The sequence below is a fragment of the Coenobita brevimanus genome, chromosome 29, assembly GCF_032717465.1.
Source record: "Coenobita brevimanus isolate Jiangsu-jjx chromosome 29, ASM3271746v2, whole genome shotgun sequence".
NCBI classification, from domain to species: domain Eukaryota; kingdom Metazoa; phylum Arthropoda; class Malacostraca; order Decapoda; family Coenobitidae; genus Coenobita; species Coenobita brevimanus.
The window spans coordinates 38,897,643-38,916,993 of record NC_136982.1 but is presented as its reverse complement, the minus strand read 5'-3'; the positions used below and the strand labels follow the sequence as shown (position 1 = coordinate 38,916,993).

Sequence of the window (19,351 nt, the reverse complement as noted above, 5' to 3'; positions counted from 1 at the left end):
GATCCGGATTTCTGTTAATTCGGACAAAATTAAAAAATAATAAGCTCCAAAAATATGTTGAAAGTAATTCTAAAGTCATTTTCAGTATCGGCACAGAAAGCGATCGTCATTCGTTTAGTCTCGGATCACGCTAGGTCGCAACATGGGCGCCTGTTTAAACACACGCTAGCATTCGTTCCATCAACTAGTTCACCAACCATTTATATTTTTACGCTGTATTTCAAAAGTTAATCCTCCTTACCATGCCCCTTAATGCAAGTGTAGCTTCCGCAATGAATAAAGGTGTTAAAAGGAGGAGTTTGCTTACACAAAAATGGGTCAGAATATTCTGCAGTGTTTAATGATTATTGTAGGTTATTTTTTGTACTTAACTGTGCTTTACTTGTACATCAGACATTAGCTTCTTGTCCATATGGGCGTTATCAATATGCCAAAAATGACTGTATTTTTTGCTTACATAAGTTTTATTTTTTTCCAAATATTACAGTTAATTAATTAATTTATTTTTTTGCCTACACGGGCCTTAGTCACTTACTACAATTTAAAATGTAGGCTAGTTTCTTATCATGGCCTTACCTGTAAATTATGCAATACAAAACTATCGTACATGATTAGTTTGGTTATTTTAGTATCCTTTCATCTTTTGCAGTTACGTAGGGTTGACATATGCCACATATGTTAATAATTAGCAAACATACCATATGCAGATAGTTTTTGGTATGAACTGGAGATTACCCTGATGGTCCGGACAATCTGCTAATTCGGACAACCCTTCCCCCCATATAGTCCGAATGAGAGAGGTTTTACTGTATGTCTATAATGTAAGGATTAAATTGCCACCGGAATATTAATTGATGGACATCCAAAAACCACGCGTAACCTGTGTTAATGAATAACAACTGTATGTTCTTGTAACACAAAGTCCAACTTGCAGTGCGTATATCACATAACACCTTACAACAGGATGAAATGGTTGGCAGGAATACCAAAGTATTTTATATTATTGATTTGTTGGTGCTCAGTGCAGAAGTGTATGATAATATTAATATGATCAATACATGATGGATCATTTCATCATTACCTTAGTTTATGTTGGTTAACAAGGGGCGGGAATGGGGGACGAGAGGGAGAGCTAGACGGTTGGTGAAGACACGATCTCAGAGAGATGTGTGGTGGAGGTGGGAGCAAGAATTGTTGAGAAAAGGCATCATATCTTTGAACAGATGTTGGTCACTATACTATACTTATTTGTAATATAATAATATAGGACGTAAGTATATTGACAATAACACGTAATACATTGTAGGTTGTCTTTCATTTTCGTGTCTTTCTTGTACATTGTGGATAACACCTGTCTTACACACTAAATACCTATTTATATATTTACCCCTACTGGTTCTGATTGTCTTTAAAAACAATAATGACATATTGTAACATCACCAGCCTTGGCTGTTTCACATCTATTCAATAATGCTTACACTGGGGTTGGGGTGGGGCTGAGGGTGTGGGGTGTTCGATCACCTGGTCGTTCACTGGCAGCAACTCAGGCTACTAGGGGGGAGAAATTAGTGCTTTTGGGTGTACAGGAAGTCATATTATGTTACTGTAGTTAGTCAAAAGTTTTGATTGTAACTTTTCAGCTTAAAATTTTTCTTTTTCCACCCCATTTACAAAGTTTGGCACCTAGGAAGCTCTATTGTTCAGCTAATCTGTTTCCTCCACCTAAGCTCAGTGGAGCTGATGAAAGCATGAAGCTGCACCATTGAGCTGTATAAAACTTTCTCTGAAGTTTCATGAGTTGGAGATCATGCTATCATCCCCTGTTGCTGGGGATTTTCCAAGCTGCCTTGTTGTTCAGGGATCGATACCGAGTCTTCCCTGACACCAGTACAGATATAGACATTGACTATATGGCTCTCTGTTTCTTAATTTAATTTCCACATGTTTGTTCTCCTTTTACATACTCTGTGGTGGTAGGTGGAGGTGACCATTATTCATTCACATGATGTAGTGCTGTCTACATCTTCCTTCTTTTTATCATTCTGTCTCTGTGTCTGCCCTCCTTTCTTTCTATTTTACCTTTCCTTCTTGTGACTCTTGTTTAATCTTTCCACTTCTGGTTGTTCTACACTGAGTGACAGGATTGGTAGTTTGCTGTAACCAAGGAAACCATGTATGATGCTGGATGGTAACCACATAACCAGGTAACAGGGTGGTGTGGAGTCTGCTGTGGTGCCCGGACTAACTGGATGGAGTGATGCAAATGTGGTATCCATGCAGGAACCAGACCTTCACACCTTTGTCCATGCCTCACTGTTGCAAGGCACTGTCATCCACGAGGGAATGTCAGATCACTACATGGGGTGGCCCTGCTGGGTGGTTGCTTGCCAGTGGTTTATGAGGTCAGCTTGGCCAGACAAACTGGGGCTGATCAGCGACAGCAACATCATACTCTGTAGTGTATGTTAGGATGGATTCTTATTTCTCAGCATGGTTTTTGCCTTTTCTTTTTCCTTTTGCTTAGCGTAAGCTACACTGGTTAGACTTGCTAGGTAGACCCAGGATTCCAGGGGGTTGAATAATAAGTGAATGAGTATCTTACCCATTTCTCTGGTGATACTTTTGACATTTCTTCCTTTGTAGGGCTTTCTCTTTCCATGTTTTTAGATATGATAAGACTGCATGTAGTAAAGAGCAGGTTTTATTTCATACTGTAGTGAACTAAGCTATTAAAAAACTTTAATGACCACCTCTTCCATATTCGACAACTTTAATCCATGCATTGTATTTGCACTTTTTATTTAAAATATTAGGTAACCTTGAAACCCTTGTTAGGTATTTCTAGCTTTGAAGCAATATTCCCTGCATTACCACAGCTTGGGCAAAAAAACGTGGTTACTTCACTCGCTCCCGGGGAGGCCCAGATGTATCTCGAGCAGCCAATGAACTTCTGCGGCTTTGCCTTAATGCTCAGAAGGGTCTTATCTTATACCTCAAGCCACCTGGCTTCACTGTGGATAGAGGTGAGGGGACATATGCTTTATCATCATCATCATCATCGTCATCATCATGATTGTTGTTATTATTTTCATTGATATCATTGTTGTTGTCATCATTGTTGTCACAAAGCTATCAGTATGGTATATTGGACACTGACAAAAACGACCTATCATCTCTTAGCTGTGATATTCTTTGCTCCATCATGCAAGAAGAGCCATTCGTAGGGAAAGTGCTTCATATTTTTTTAAGGCTGTGACAACCAGTGATGGAGAGCCATTCTTTTGATTGCCAAGTCATAAAAGAGGTGCACCCCTTGTGTTGCAAATGAAGAGTTGAGAGGAAGGACTGCACATAGACACCAGGTTTCACACCTAACAGGGACCGTAAAAGTGCTCCCAAAGTTGGGTCATTGTCTGTTTGGGAAATATGCCTGTGGGGACCGGGCCTGTCAGAAAACTCACCCCTAGTGTATTTCCTACTTTAAATACATCGTAAAGTTACCTGAAATGTTCCCATTAACACAGTAAATCATAAAGTAACACTAAATTAACAATAAAACATAAGAACATCATAAAATAATGCAGCCAATCCCATGAAGCAGTGAACTCAGGGAGTGATGCAGTGTTACGTTTCTTTGCAAGTGCATCACAAAATAAGCAGACCTGGTCTTGAATTTTGGGTCCTAACACACTAATATCTTCCCTGGTCCTCCTGTTCAGCCATTGTAACAAACAATGTTCAGCCACTAGCATATTTGAACTGTATTCAGTCATTGTCTTCACTGGTCTGCCTCCAGCGCCTAGTTCAGAATACATCTTCACAAGGGCTTGATTGACTTTAAGCTCACCCAGCTGTTTTTCCATACTGTGCACAGTCACCGCTGACACATTATACATTTTGCATATTTCAGAGTTACGAGCACATTTCTTCATTTGTGCCACAATTTTATTTTTTAACTTTATCATCATACTTGTGTTTTTTCACCCCCTTGCAGTAGTCACGCTTGGCCTTCCCTTAACCATCTGCTGTTCCAGGGTCACGCTTTTTACACTGTTTCCACTATAACCGAGTCCACCTCTAGCTCAGCTTGAAGCACAAGACAACATATTTCCATCAATTTCTAATCAAGGACTCAAGTGTGTAACACTCAGCTTGCAGACACACTGAATTCCTACAGGAAACAGGCCAAAACTGATGTCGTCATGGCAAGAATCTGAAACTTGTGATTCTGGAGCGTGCGAAAGTGTGTTCTTTAGTTGCAGATGTGCAATCATGGAAATATTTGATGGCTGCCGCATAAGTGTGTTTCTCCAATCTCAATGCCGTGAAACCTGGTGCGCTACAATTTTTTAATATATTGGTGATGTGATGAGAAGAGGTTGATTGAGATGGTTTGGGCATGTGGAGAGGATAGGATGACAGCTGGGTTGTGGCAGGTGAGAGATATGAACATTGAGGGCAGAGGTGTGAGAGGCAGAATGAAAAAGACTTGAGATTGTCATAGAGTGTGACCTCAGGGAAATGGAAAGGCAGTTAGAGATTGAGCAGCAAGGAGGGTCGCCATTAGGTGAACGAGACTGATGCATGCAAGAATGTTGGAGCCTTTATAAATGAAACAGCAATCTCCATTATATTTCATCCATCCATTTCTGTCCCCTGTCATATTTGCGTCCGAAGTGTCCATAGGTTACCTAACTTCCTTGCACATTTGTGTACCGTATGAAGCAGCTTTCCTCTTGAACTTTTATATCTCCTTGTGCCATATTGCCATGTGTATATCCTTGTTACATGTGTAGCCATGTCCATTTTCTTTATGTGATCATGCCGCCTAAACAAACATTCCTACCTTTGCATTAATAGACTTCCATACTCCACATCCTTCTTAACTCCCTTTTTCATATCCTACGAGGTCTTTCCAAAAAGAAACCAAACTTTTTAAGTAGCCACAGTTTAGTCAGTGTAGTGTAATCACGATGGGGCCGCTGTGTAGTGATGACTGAACTTTAATCTAACACTAGCTGCATCACGCCTCGTCTCTAAATCATCAAGGTACATGCTCTTCATTTAATGTGTATTTAGTGTACTTTTGGCAGATTTTCTTTTGTCTCCTCTATTGTCTGAAATCAGTGATCTTTCAGGGTGCATTTCAACCTGGGGGGGGGGGGGAGTCTGCAGGAGCCAAATCTGGAGAGTAAGGAGACAGGGGGGCAAGAGTTGTCTCATGTTTCGGCAAGAAGTCACAGATAAGGAGCAATGGGTGAGGAGGTGCATTGTCATGATGAAGCATCCAGGTTTTGTTTGTCAACACCTCAGGCCTCTTCCTTTGCACCACTTCCTTCAAACACTTCAGAACATCCAAGTTAAACTCTATTGACTCTGTGATCATGTTGAACAAACTCATGATGAACGACACTCTTCCATTAACCCCTTAACTGCAGGGCATCACTTTCGTGATGCTTGGGCCCAAGGGATCATACCACGGGGCGTCACTTTTGTGATTGTGTTATTTTGAATTCGCCCGGGCTTTCAAGTGGTGGCTTGTATCATCTGACAGTACTGCCAGTGTCCAGCTATAGTCATTGCTGCTAATGTCATCTGTACTCCCATCCATTGTTGACAATTTAGCCATTTTTCCCCTGTCCTTGACTCCCCTCCTTACCTCCCCTCCATTACCCTCTCCTCCTGCCTACCCAGCCGCGCTGCGCTATGCAGATCCTGCCCAGATTTTTCCACTCGTTTCATCCTGAAATGTGCCCTATGCCCTATTCTTTTACAAAATAATATATAAAAAAAAGAAAAGGTAATTGATACTGCCATACACCTGGAATGGGCTAATTATCACCTGGCAACACCCCACGTGCACTCGTTCGCTAATTTTCCATGTTTATTTCCCCTTGAAATATGCCGTATGACCTGTTCTCGTAATAAAAATGTATATAAGAAAGGAAGGGAGAAGCCTAAGTGATATTTACATTCACCTGGAACTACCTAATTTATTATGTATTGTCTAGATTTCCTGCCAATCATTTCACAGCATATAAATTAGCAGCTGTCACCACGCTGACACTGTCAACCCTTCCCTGCCCATTACACCACATCATTCAGTTTACTATCGTCTTTCTAGGTGAAACCATATCGGATTCGCACCCCTCCATTTCTTCCGCTTCTGAACCCACTGCAAAGGGCCCTGTGACCTCTACCCCTACTAAACCTCGTGTGGGAAGGGGTAAAGGACTAAGTGACTCTGCTGTGGAACGTGAACTGGATCCATGATAATGATAGACAGTGACTACGATCTTTCTGGTGAATCATGTGATGAGCCAGTGGAGGAAATGGTGACAGAAACTCCCAGTACGAGTGCTTCAGTGTCCCAAGTTTGTCTTGGCTCCAAGGAAAAGGAGCCCTTAGTTACTCCAAGTGACAGTGCATAACATAGTGTGAATAAAATAGAAATGTAAATAATGTAAGTAAAATAGAAAATGTAAATAGAAATGTAAATAATTACTAATATAAGATTATGAGTATAAAAACTTGGAGTAATGACAGTGAAATTGAAAGCTTCACTCTCTATGCTAGTGTACTGAACGAGAAAGTGAATGCCTGGAGTGAAAATAAACTACTGGTAGTGAAGGAAACTTATGGATAAATATTGTATATATAAATAAGTGTAATAAAGTACTAGGAATATAAAGTGTGAGTGTGTTTATGATAAATGACAGCTCCACCTCAGAATACCGGCGGGGAACGAGCAGGGGTGGAAAGCTCATACGCGCTCATAATTTACATTGCTTTCACAGTTTTTTTGTTTTTGGGGGGGGAGTATGGATTCCAAACTATTTGAAATTCATAGAGTAGTGTTTGTAGTGATAATATCAGGCAGTGGTAACCATATTACGGGGTATCGGGAAGTGTGAAGTGGAGACTTCGTTACCCAACTTCAGAAGTCTCCACAAGTCCTATGGTAGTCGACGAAGGCTCAACAAACATCCCAGGAGAAAGCTGAAGGCATGTGCCATATGCATATGTAATTATAATATTCTAGGACTATTAACTGATTTTTGGCAAATATTTTTAAAAAGTCAGTTGGAGCATGATTATCTCCGCAGGACAGGCACGGCGCGCTTCCGACATCCCCACGGTTAAGGGGTTAAAAAAGATGATCAACATCACCTTCACATTTGAGTGACCCTGATGTGCTTTTTGTGGTTGTGGTGATGATGTTCCAACCCATTGCGATGACTACCTATTTTGTTTCAACATCATAGCCATACACCCATGTTTCATCACCTGTTGTGACATATTCAGAAAGTTTTCATCTGCATTCAGACAGTCAGACAGCTCTTGACTGACTGTAACAGTTCTCATTTTGCTCATCTGTCATCAGACATGGCATGAATTTTATGGCAACACCATGCATCTTCAGTTTTTTGGTTAACATTGTGCGGCATGAACTTTTACAGATCCCAGGTTCATTGGAAACTTCATAGACAGTTGGATGATAATTTTCACGAATCACAGCATGAACATTCTCAGCATGATCTTGACGTGGAAGGCCGCCCAGATTTGGGATCATCTTTGGTGGATGTTCTTCATACTTTGAACCACTTATGACATTGCGTATATCCAAGACAGTCCTCCCCTCAAGCATGTTGCAACATTTGAAATGTCTCTATAAAGGTTTTTCCCAATTGGAAACAGAATTTTACACAAATACAATACTCTTCAAGATCCTTCATTGTTCAGCCTGCAACAAATTGCCAAGTACACTAAATACACGTTCACTCAAGCATGTATACTTCAATGATCAAGTGACTTGGCATGATGCAGCTGTTGTTAGACTAAAGCTCAAAGTCACTGCTACACAACGCTCCTGTCACAGTCATGCTGTGCCAGCTAGTTGGTGCACTATGTAAATAGTTTTGTTTATTTTTGGACAGACCTCGTACAGATAATCTCAATAACTGCGAAGTTAAAATAGAGAGTTTAACTGTCATCATTCTGTCACCATAATCATATACATAATCCATCATTTAAACAACACATCACCAACATTAAAGATAAATTAACACCAAGACTCAAGGCCTTAAGGTCACTTGCCCATACAACATTTGGGCACAAAGAAACCACCACCATAGTATACAAACAATACAGTAATCCCTCCAATATCCGGATCAATAGAGCCATCGGTAGGTTCGGTTATTGGTTTTGTCCGGATATTGGGCCCCAGCTTATGGACTTGTACTTATGGACCCTAACTCAGAGAAACACCTATACAACTCCCTTGACATGTATAGCACCTATTTAAGACCCAAATCACACCAATAAGGCACATAAATGACTGAAATAAATGCAAAAGAAACATAAAATGAGGGTTTAGAAGTATGTTCATACATTAATAAACATTGTGGTACTTATGGACCCTAACCTAGCTTAACTCTGAAAAACACATTCCTACTGCACATGCATGAGGTAAGTATAGTATGGAAAAAAGTACAGTATGAAACATTCTGGTAAGTATAGTATGGAAAAAAGTACAATATGAAACATTCTGGCTACTTACAGCAAGTCCCTGGCCACCTCGATGAATAACCGCCTCCTCTCGGACTCTGACAGTAAGAACGATTTCCTGAAGCACTTGCAGTACACTCTTCCTGAAGTCTTGCACTGAACTTAGTCAGTAACACACAGAAGTCCGTTCTCTTCACAGTGTTCACTTTAGTCCAAATAATGTTCCATTTTAATTTCGTGTTGCACATTAACTTTTCCCAATTTTTTTTTATTTTCCAAAGCCAAAACAAAGAAGGTTAGTTACATTAAATTTTGTTTCCACTGAGTCTTTTCTCTCATTTCGAAAACCTTAACACAACACACCGTTTTTTTCACTGCACAACACTCAAAATTCCCGTGTGGTCTAGTGGAAAAGTTCTTGCTGTTTATTCACTGTCAGAGTCCGAGAGTATCACTGGCAGGCGACCAAGGGGTGCATCGCTGGGTCGTGGTGATGGCGTACCGACTACAGAAGACTCTGACGAAAGCCGCAAACTCACATCGAGCGGTGACTCCACTGTAGCTGATGCGCTGGGCTGTGGCTCGGAGCATGAGGGCCTGTCTTGGGGAGGCAACGGAGTGGAGCCAGGGCTTGGCACAGCGGGGGTCACGGGCCTGAAAAAACTGTCAATCGTTGACTGACGCAAGGACTGACGATTCTGGCGATTGATGATGCGCTGCCGGAAAGCACGCACTTCCTCCGCGAGTCCCAAGGGCCCCATCTCCCTGTCGCAGTCCAGGTGTTCCAGGTAGTCTAGGATGAACTCTAGATGTTCCCGGAGTGCGCTCAGCTTGGGGATGGCTGGAGTGGTGTCCTGCTGAGAGGAGTCCGCATCATCGTCGCCTTCGTCGTCGGAATCTTCAAGTTCGGTACTGACACCAGCAACCGAAGACACGATCTCGATATCAGACAACGTCTGATACCCAGGATCGCCCTCGTCGTCGTCCAACCACTCACGTACATCGTCCACATCAACAACGTCGCCGTGCGTACGTAGCCGTGCATGGAAGTCATCCACGTCAAAGCCCAGAAAATCGTACTCCACATCTGTTCTGAGAAGCAGACGAGACCAACCATTTTCAAGAGTTTTCACAGGGACTTCCTTCCATGCACTAGCCCAGTTGTACAGCGCAGACTTGATGTTGTAGCGGCGAAGGTTTTCCAAAGTCCGCTTGCCTCGAGTGTCACGTCCTTCCCTGCGCTCGTCCTCGTCCTCGAGAACAACCATCACCTCGTCCAGGAACTTCCGACGGTACAGGCGCTTTGTTGCCACGATCACTTCTTGGTCCATGGGTTGAATGAGAGCAGTCGTATTAGGTGGCAGAAACATGCACCTAATACGGCCATTTTCAGCAACCAAGTCCTTGTCGCACGGGTGGGCAGGTGCATTGTCGAGCAGAAGCAGAGCCTTTACCTGGTCGCGAGGGATTCCCAGTGTCTTCGTCTGGTACTGGATGACCTCCTTGACGAAGTGACGGTGAAACCAGTCTTTGAAAATCACAGCTGTGAACCATGCTTTCAAAGAATGGTACCATACGACAGGAAGGACATCCATCACCCCACGAAGGCACCGAGGCTGCTTTGCACGGCCAACAACAACGGGCTTAAGCCGGTGCATGCCGTTAGCACTGGCACTACACAAAGCAGATATCCGTTCCTTAGAAAGCTTGCGGCCAGGTACACGCTTCTCCGTCTCATCGGCTAGAGTGTTCGTTGGCAGCGAGCGATAGAATAGGCCAGTTTCGTCTGCGTTATAGACTTGACCGAGAGTGAGGCCCTCCCTGTCGATCAAGCCTTTCACCTTGTGCCGAAACTCGTCAACTCCATCCTCGTTAGCGTCCAATGCTTCGCCATGTGCTTTACGGTTAGTAAGGCCATGTCGCAACTTGAACGCGAAGAGCCAACCCTCGGATGCCTTGAAGTCTAGGGCGTCGTGAAGCCTTGCAAACTTCTCAGCAGCAGCCTTCAGCTCCGTTCTACGTACCATCACACCAGCTGCACGTTGCTGTCGGTACCAAATCAGCGTGGATTGGTCAGTTTCTGCAAACTTGGGGGTAAACATAACCTTCATTTCCACGTTGCGTTTGCTTCTCGACGAGAAGTCAGCCGTGTACTGCATGAGTTTGTCTCGGGAACGTTTGATATCGAACAAAGTCGACCGGGCCAGGTTAAACTCGCGGAGAATGCGTGAAGAAGACCAGCCCGCATCACCTTTCTCCAATATCTCCCTCTTCTTTTCCAGAGTCAACACCACTCTCTTCCTTTTCTCAGGTGGCGGGGCCATCATCACACACACTAAGAGGAGGGCCGAGAGCAGCAGGAGGCCTTGCAGCAAGTACGGCACCACCACAAAAGTGAGCACGTGGGCAGCCATTACGAAGAGCGTAGGTCCAGTCGCGGTGAGAGAGAGGCGGGAAGTGGGGAGGATGCAGCAGCGCTCTATCGGACGTCGGAGGAATGACGAACCAAAACAATGCTCTCCCGCGGCACACGCAGCAAGTTCAAATTACGGACGGCAAAAAATCGATTTTTTAAAAATTTTTTTTGGGTTTTCGGACCATTTTGGGAATGTTGGATCCCAGGACGATAAGGTCCAGGTAGTGGGGATGTTCGGTTATTGGGCGTCCGGATATTAGAGTGGTTACTGTATATACATTCATTGATGAATTATGCAAGCCCTGCTTGGGCTTCTGACCTCACTAATACACACTACAGACCATAGAGAACAAGGCCTTAAATTTAATCACAGTCTGCACAGCTACTGCACCCACAGACCACTTACACCAAGAAACCAAAGTCCTCAGTGTCAAGGATCGCCTAAACATGAGAGGCACAGATTTTCTTGCCGCAGCCTCCACAAACCCACACCATCCACTACACTACATGGCAGCATATCCATACACACCAAGGAAAATCAAAACAACACCCAGCACACGATATACACAAATACTGTCATCTGTCCCCCCTCACCCGCCTCAAACCAGCTTCCAGAGGCATATCCATACTCAAATCACTCGCCGCTCCATTCAGTCACTTAAAGACAACACAGCTGCATGCACGGCCTTCTGATATCCACCTTTCAAAACCTTCTTCCCTTGTGAGGACAGGTTCCACCTGGCCAGGCTGAGATGTGGGCATCATCCAGCCCTCTTGAGTTACAAAGAAAAGGCTGGATGACTCTGTTGCTTACGCCTGTCCAGGATGCAACACAGCACCCCATACAATTAAGCACATTATGGAAGACTGCATTGCACACAGTTACCTCAGCCAACAACACAACATACACTCCTTGAGAGCTCTGTGGGAAAACCCGGTCTTGTCCGTGGCCTTTCATATCGGAGCTGTTCAACCAGACTGCCTAGGGAACAAATACTACTACTGCTACTTAATTTGTCATATATTGCATCCTTAACTGGCTTGGTTAGCTTTCTTGGATATTCACTTAGTTAAATCATTATCTTTGCCTTCCCTGCCTCATCTGATCCTGATTCACTTACGGTGTCCTCTCACCTGTTCTTCTACAGTACATTAGTAATGTCAAGTCACTGTGTGACGTTTCCATCTAAGTAAAGTTTGTTCTTCCTTTTGAATACCTGTAATAGATTTCCTCCACCACATATTTCATGAATTTGTACATTTTACTCTCTTTTTCTTATTCGAACAACATATAGGCCTGTTACTGAGCATTCTTATCAACATTCTCATCTCCATTGATGTGACTCATTAACAGATGATTCATTAAAGTTCATTCATCCTATAGTATTGTCTCAGACCCATGCTAACATCAGCCAGACTGTATGTGAGGGGCTGGAAACTGTATTCTAGACTGTAACATTAGACTGAAAATATCATGGTTTTGCCTCCTCACTGAGAGCTGAAAAATGTTCCAGTATGTTTACATGACACCACCACCACACACCTTACCTATGTTTCTGAGGATGAGAGAAGTGATGTAGTTCATAATAACCATTTTAGCAATAGTTGATGCAGTTTATTGAGTATCTACAATAAATATCTGGCTTATATCTTCGTAGACCTGCAAATTTGGAAGGTACAGAGTGAGAAGGATGTGAAATGAAATTGGCATAGAAGGGAGATCAAAAGGAAGGGACTGAAGGAAAAGAACTTTTTTTTTTTTTTTCCCACATAATCATCATCATCATTACAGATATTTTTTCCCACCTAAGGATGGGGTGAGGTATATTTGATGTAAGAAATCATAATTATAGCAGAAATGCTGTACTGTGTATTTATATTAGTCTTTAGTTACCGTACAGTTTCTCTGCCACACACACTGGTGCTGTTTGCCATCTTTATAGAATTGTGTTCCTTTAAGTAGAAGAAGAAGTATCATTGAATCTTAACTGATGTACAGTCGTGGTCATAACAATCACCTATCCTCCGGTACCCCATGCCTCAGGCTGGCTCCTTTATGCGCAACAAGTCACAGTGGAATAATAGGGGCTGAGAGGGAGGGGCCAGAGAGAGTGAAGAGAAGGTGGGTGGGGGAATGAGTGATGGTTTGGGGATGGAGTGAGGGAGGGGAGAGAGGGTACAGTGGGGGAGGGAGATTGAAATGCAAAGTGGTGGTCACATTATTTGTCTGTTTTCTTTCATTCAGGCCATGACATAAAGGAGTTAATATTCGGTAGCTAATGTTACATTATACCCTGTATAGTGGCATCAGATCTCAAGCTTTAGAGTGGTCATATCGAGGGCTGGCTGAGACAAATATACAGACGTGATAAATCATACATTAGTGCAGAGCTGTCAAGTCTGTGTGGGCCCAGACTGTCAGTACGTGAAAACCAGAGAAAGAGAGGATACGAGCACGCCTCCTTCAGCACACAAAGGACGGGTGGGAGGTGTTCAAACGAAACCAGCAAACCATCAACAACATTGATTCCTCGGTTTCGTGAAGACAGCAAGAGGTGAGGCAGGAGACCACTGGACTACTTACAAAGGCTTTCCTGGTTGCTTTGGCTTGACCAGTGTTGGTTAACAGTAATGTGGATATTTTTTCAGAGTTTGGGTAGGATTTTGTTTCATTTTCCTTCTAAAAGATTATGAGAAATATCATCCTTATATCCACCCTGTGCACAGACATCAAATTTTGTTACCTTTTATGCACAGGTATTCTCAATAGCCTTTTCATTACAGAGATGCCATAAAATAGTTGACATGATACTGACTGTATAGAGGGAGGATGATCATCTTTGTTGTGGACACAGTCATGTCGGAGGTTACTTAGTTCCAAAAATTGATTACATGGAAGGAGAGAGGACATTCCTTACACAAACATTACAGAAGTCAAAACCATACAGATTCCATTCTGTATCCGAAGTCAAAATACACAGATGAATACAGTTATCTGGCATCGCACTAATGTTTGATCTGTCACGTCAGTATATTTCTGATATCGCCTCTCTGATGCTTGTTATCTGATGCCACTGTACAAGGTGTAATGTAGCATTGTCTACTGAATGTTAACTCTTTTATATCATGCCCTGAATGAAAGAAAATAGACAAATGATGTGACCACCACTTCACATTTTAATCTCCCTCCCCTACCAACCGTCCCTCCCCTTCCTCACTCCACCCCGACAACATCACCCGTCCCCCCACCCACCTTTCCTTCTCTCTCTGGCCCCTCCCTCTCAGCCCCTCATACTTCAATGCAACTTGCCACGCATAGAGGAACCAGCCCTGAGTCGCGGGGTACCAGAGGATAGATAATTATTTATGACCACGACTTTATGTGGTAAGAGATCCATTCTGTTGGATATTTCATTAGTCTTTAATGGTGCTAATTTAATTATTGTCCCACAGAAAAGCATGAATCAGACCCCCTGACAGAAGAGATTAAACTCATTCAAGGGATCCATGCAAGGGAAACAGACTTACCTTCATTGGACGAGGAAGAGAGGAAAGACATTGAAGAGGAGGTCAGTGAAGAGACTGAGTCAGAAGAGGCAGACTCTGAGGGCGAGGAGGAAGAATCTGAGTGTGAGAGCGATGAAGAGGAGGACAGTCCCACAACACAAAACAAATTTGCACTTCTTACTGAAAATGATTAATATACATAACCATTACAGGAAAGTAACTGCTTTTTTCAATTAAATTGTTCTTACCAGTGCTGTGGTGATATAAGTATAATAAAGTATATTGATACTTAACCTTCAAAGGGCTGGATGCATCTCACGTCCCGACAGCATCATGGTATTTAGATTGAACTTGTCAGGTATCCCATCCATCCTTAATAGGTTAAATGAGAGTCAAACTTCTAGGATTGGAGTGCTTCCCTTAAGGCAGTATCATCCTAGTGCCTCATTTCTTCGGCAAGCATCATTCCAAATGCAAGTTCCTTGGAACCTGGTGCACACCTTATCACACTACAATATGCCTCATGCCTTGTATGATTGACAGAGATGCTTCTTCTCCATCCTCAGTGTTGAGTTTGGCCCATTTCCCTGGACCCACAATTTTCTACTCATACTGAAGGCCATACTTAAATGAACATCCTTTACCATCCTTGTCTTTGTAGGAGCTGCATAGCGTGGGTTAAACCTATGATATTTTAAAGCAATAGTTTCCCCATTAGAGACATCTTCCTAAACCAAGGGCAGAGTCTAGGGTTTGTATTCTTGTTGATTGAGGAAGTTCCCTTACACCATTTCCTAAGCAATTTATTTTGCTTAATACACCATACTGTCTTCTGTGTTAAATCAGTCCATCCAGCAGTACCATACTCTACATAAAGAATGTCATCATCATCATCATCATCACCTGGACCTCCTTTCCCACCAAAGGGCAGGGTGAGGAGTAGCAATGTCCAGACAGCCCAAAATTGCCCAATCCAATGGGCCACGCTTCCATTCACTCATCATTCAAGCCCCCGGAATCCTGGCTCTATCAGATACGCCGAAAACATTCACCACGTTCTGTAGCTTCACATATCGTATCCGACAGAGTCAATCCAGACGCTGCCATGTTAAAAAGGGGTGCCAAAAATCCCTGATCATGCACATCTCCTCATAAAATTCATCCAGCCAGCTCGATCTCCTGTCAGTTCCCTAGCCTCACCGACTTCCAAACCTCTCTTCCTCACATATTCATCCACCATATCTCTCCACCTTCTCCTTGGCCTACCTCGCCTCCTCCCTCCTTCAAATTCACTCAGATATACCTTCTTCACCACTCTATTGTTATCCATTCTCTCCACATGACCATACCATCTCAGTACGCTCTCTTCAATTCTGGTGTCCACCGACTTCCTCACTCCGCATCTTTCATGAATCACATTATTTCGTATCCTATCCACCCTCTGTACTCCACATACATTCCTCAGCAGTCCCATCTCCACTGCTCTTACTCTTGACTTTTCATTTTCATGCCTCACCATAGTCTCACATCCATATGTTAAAGTTGGCACTAACACTCCTTCATGTAAGCCTCGTGCAGCTGCAACACTCAAGCCTCTGTTTCTTATCAAGGCCTTCATTGCACCAGCTACTTTTCTTCCTTGTGTCACTCTACTTTCAACTTCTTTTGCACATTTTCCTCTCTTTTCTATCACTGTACCCAGGTATTTGAACTCTCTCACCAATTCCAGTCTCTCTCCATTTACTGTTACATTGCACTGGGAGTCACCTTCTCTCTCAATAACCATCACTTTACTCTTTTCTAAATTTACTCTCAAGGAACGACACTCTGCTCCAATTCATATTTGCTCAATCGTTCCTCCACTTCTCTCTTATACTCTGCCTTTTTCTCATCCTCTTGTAACCTTTCCACTTTCCTTGCAAGTACTCCTTCCTCTAGTCTTTCCCTTCCTCTATTTCTCCATCTTACTTGGATCCTAATTCTGGCCACCACCAAGTAGTTGTCAGAAAGTCCACTCCCCCAACCTCTATAAGCTCTTGCATCCATTACACATCTTCGCATCCTTTCATCCACACACACATAATCAATCATTGCCTTCCTTTCATTCAGTTCACCACCCACCTTTCTCATCACTCGCCATGTATACCTGTGGATCATTTTATGCCTGAAGAGGGTATTGGCTATCACCAACCCCCTCCCAGCACAAATGTCCACTAATGCACTGCCATTCTCATCTGTCTCAGCAGGCACACCCCACTCACCAACTATTCCATCCACCCTCACATTCCCTACTTTACCTATCATAACACCAATCAAAAACACTCTCTCATTCCTTCCAAACTTTTCCATGCACACTTCCACATTTGTCCAGAACTCTTCTCTCACTCTGCTAGCATGATCTTGCGTTGGCGCATACACAGACGCAATCGCCCACATTTGTATTCCAACTTTCAACCTTACCCACACAATCCTTGACCCAAGTGATCCATACTGTCTTATGCTCTTCTTCCATCTTTTACTCACAACTATACATACTCCCTCTTTTGCCATCTCATTCTCACCTATTCTACTCCTGCACATATACCCCATCCATACTCCCTTTCTCTCACACTTTCTCCTCTCCATTTTGTTTCAGTTATTCCACATACATCCACTTTTGCACCCTCAAGCACCTTGACAATCTCTCTCTCTTTCACCTCATCATTCGCACCTCTTACATTCCATGTTGCCATTACCAAGTCCTTTGTCCGGTCCTTGGTTGTCATCGTTTGGTCAGTCCTTGTCCGAGGCTTCTTGTTTGTCTTTTTAGTTAGTTGTTTTCCGGGGAGGGTCACTAACCCTCCGCCAGTCCTTTTAGTCGCCTTTTATGACAAGCAGGGATACTGGGGGAGTATTCTTGAAAAAAAAAACTACCCCCAGGGGGGTATTACGTGAGCAATAAACCCCAACCATCCCTTGGATATAAACCTGTACTGGTCCAATCTGATTGGAGCTCCCTAATTACTCAGTAAACCACCAGTCACCATAATTTGGTTATATGGTTACCACCCAGCATAGTAAATGGCTTCCTGGTGTACAGGAAGCCATTTGGCATGTCACTTAGTGTAGAATCACCTGTAGACAGAACGAAGAGGAAAAAATGAAGTAAAGAATTCAGAAGAGGGAGTGTGAAGTCACCTGTAGGAAGAAGGAAGAGGAAAGAATGAAGGAAATATTTTATTTATTTAGTTACATATTTATTTATTTAATGTGTTTATTTATTTATTTATTTGCTTTTCACATCTCAACCATGAATCAAGAGCTTGTCACTGTAACGACCTCTTTCGACGACACACCACCACTCTCCCTTGCATGCTCCTGCACCATGTGTCATCTCCTCTTTCCCAGACTTGCCCCCCACCTACCACATTCATGCATTGCCAGTCATTCCCTCACTCTCCACCTTGTTCTCAGTCACCATCTCCTCCCAACTTTCCTGCTTCCAAAACTGATGCAGACATATCTATACACACATACACCAACCTACACCCACCCACAGCAATACTAACACCAAACTACACTTATTCACGCTCACTCACACCAATCTACACCCAGTCACACCCACCTGCACCTGAGCACACCTACCTACACCCATCCACTTCTTCTCACATCAACCCACACTCACCCACAAACACCAACACCCACCCATAAACATCTACACCCATTTACACCTGTGAACACCAACCCACACCCATGCAAACCTACTAACACTCACCTACACCCAATTACATCTGTGAACACCTACCCACACCCATGCATACCTATTAACACACCTACACCCACTTACACCTGTGAATACCTATCCACACCCATGCACACCTACTAAAACTCACCTACACCCATCTACATGCATCCCAAAACACTACACACACACACACACACACACACACACACACACACACACACACACACACACACACACACACACACACACACACACACACACACACCTATTCACAACTCCACACAACCACATCCACCTACAAGCATCCAAGTCTTCCTACAGCCACTCACGCATATTGAATAGTGTTTAAATTAACACAGATTCACTGGCACACCACAAAGTTTAGTAGACTTATTTGATCTACTTTAAACATCACCAAATGCAATGACAAACAAGTAGAGTCCCAGTATTGCCTTTGTAAATAAGATAAGGTAGTCAGGGCAGCCATGTTTGACATTGCTGGGGGGAGGGGGAGTGCCAGCCACACAGATTAGTGGCATGCCAAGATAAGTATTTCATTTTTTTTTTTTTTTTTTTTTTTTTTTTTTTTTTGACCATTGCTCCATAGGCTGTAACTATGCAAACCCTCAGTTTTGTAGCAATAAGATACTAATTACTGTGACAATTAAGGAATGATATGGGTACTGGAAGCCAACTAAATCATTAGTTCCAGCAAACTGAGGGAGACTTATATTTCCAGGTTGCAGTTCTTACAGATCCACCACAACCCCTCGCGTACTTGGGTTTCAGTATCCCAGGGAATACTGTATGTAAAAACCTTGTTAAATTTAAATATGAAGCTTAAACGATGCTTCCCTTTCAATGTGCGGTAAGAAAAGTAATATGTACCCTGACAAAAATGCTGTGCATGGCATTTTTTTAGGATAAGAGAAGTTTTCATTGCCAGTCTGGCAACTTTACTTGTGCACACCAGAGACAACGGAACAGTGGCTATTCCCCTAGTTTGGGCTGTCATTTACCATAGCAAATTTTATCCAAGATCCCACTGTAATTATATAATGCTTCTACATCACATGGAACATTTTTCTAATATGTTCAGTCTCATCACTTTGATGAATTAAGGCTGGTATGAAGGTAATTAAACTTAAAAGTTTTGCCAATTATAGTTGGAGCTCTGTGTCAGAAGTGATGCTTCT

At 42.9% G+C, this 19,351-nt stretch overlaps 1 protein-coding gene across 1 annotated transcript in view; it reads left to right on the top strand.

Moving 5' to 3' along the window:
* Window positions 1–15,093, top strand: part of Ns4 (Nucleostemin 4) — a 53,850-nt gene extending 38,757 nt beyond the window's left edge. Inside the window, exons 9-10 of the mRNA XM_080268687.1 lie at window positions 2,877–3,023; window positions 14,378–15,093. Coding sequence (XP_080124813.1) covers window positions 2,877–3,023; window positions 14,378–14,625 — 395 coding nt within the window. The 3' untranslated portion in view covers window positions 14,626–15,093. The remainder of the gene's footprint in view (window positions 1–2,876; window positions 3,024–14,377) is intronic.
* Window positions 15,094–19,351: the final 4,258 nt, after the last annotated feature.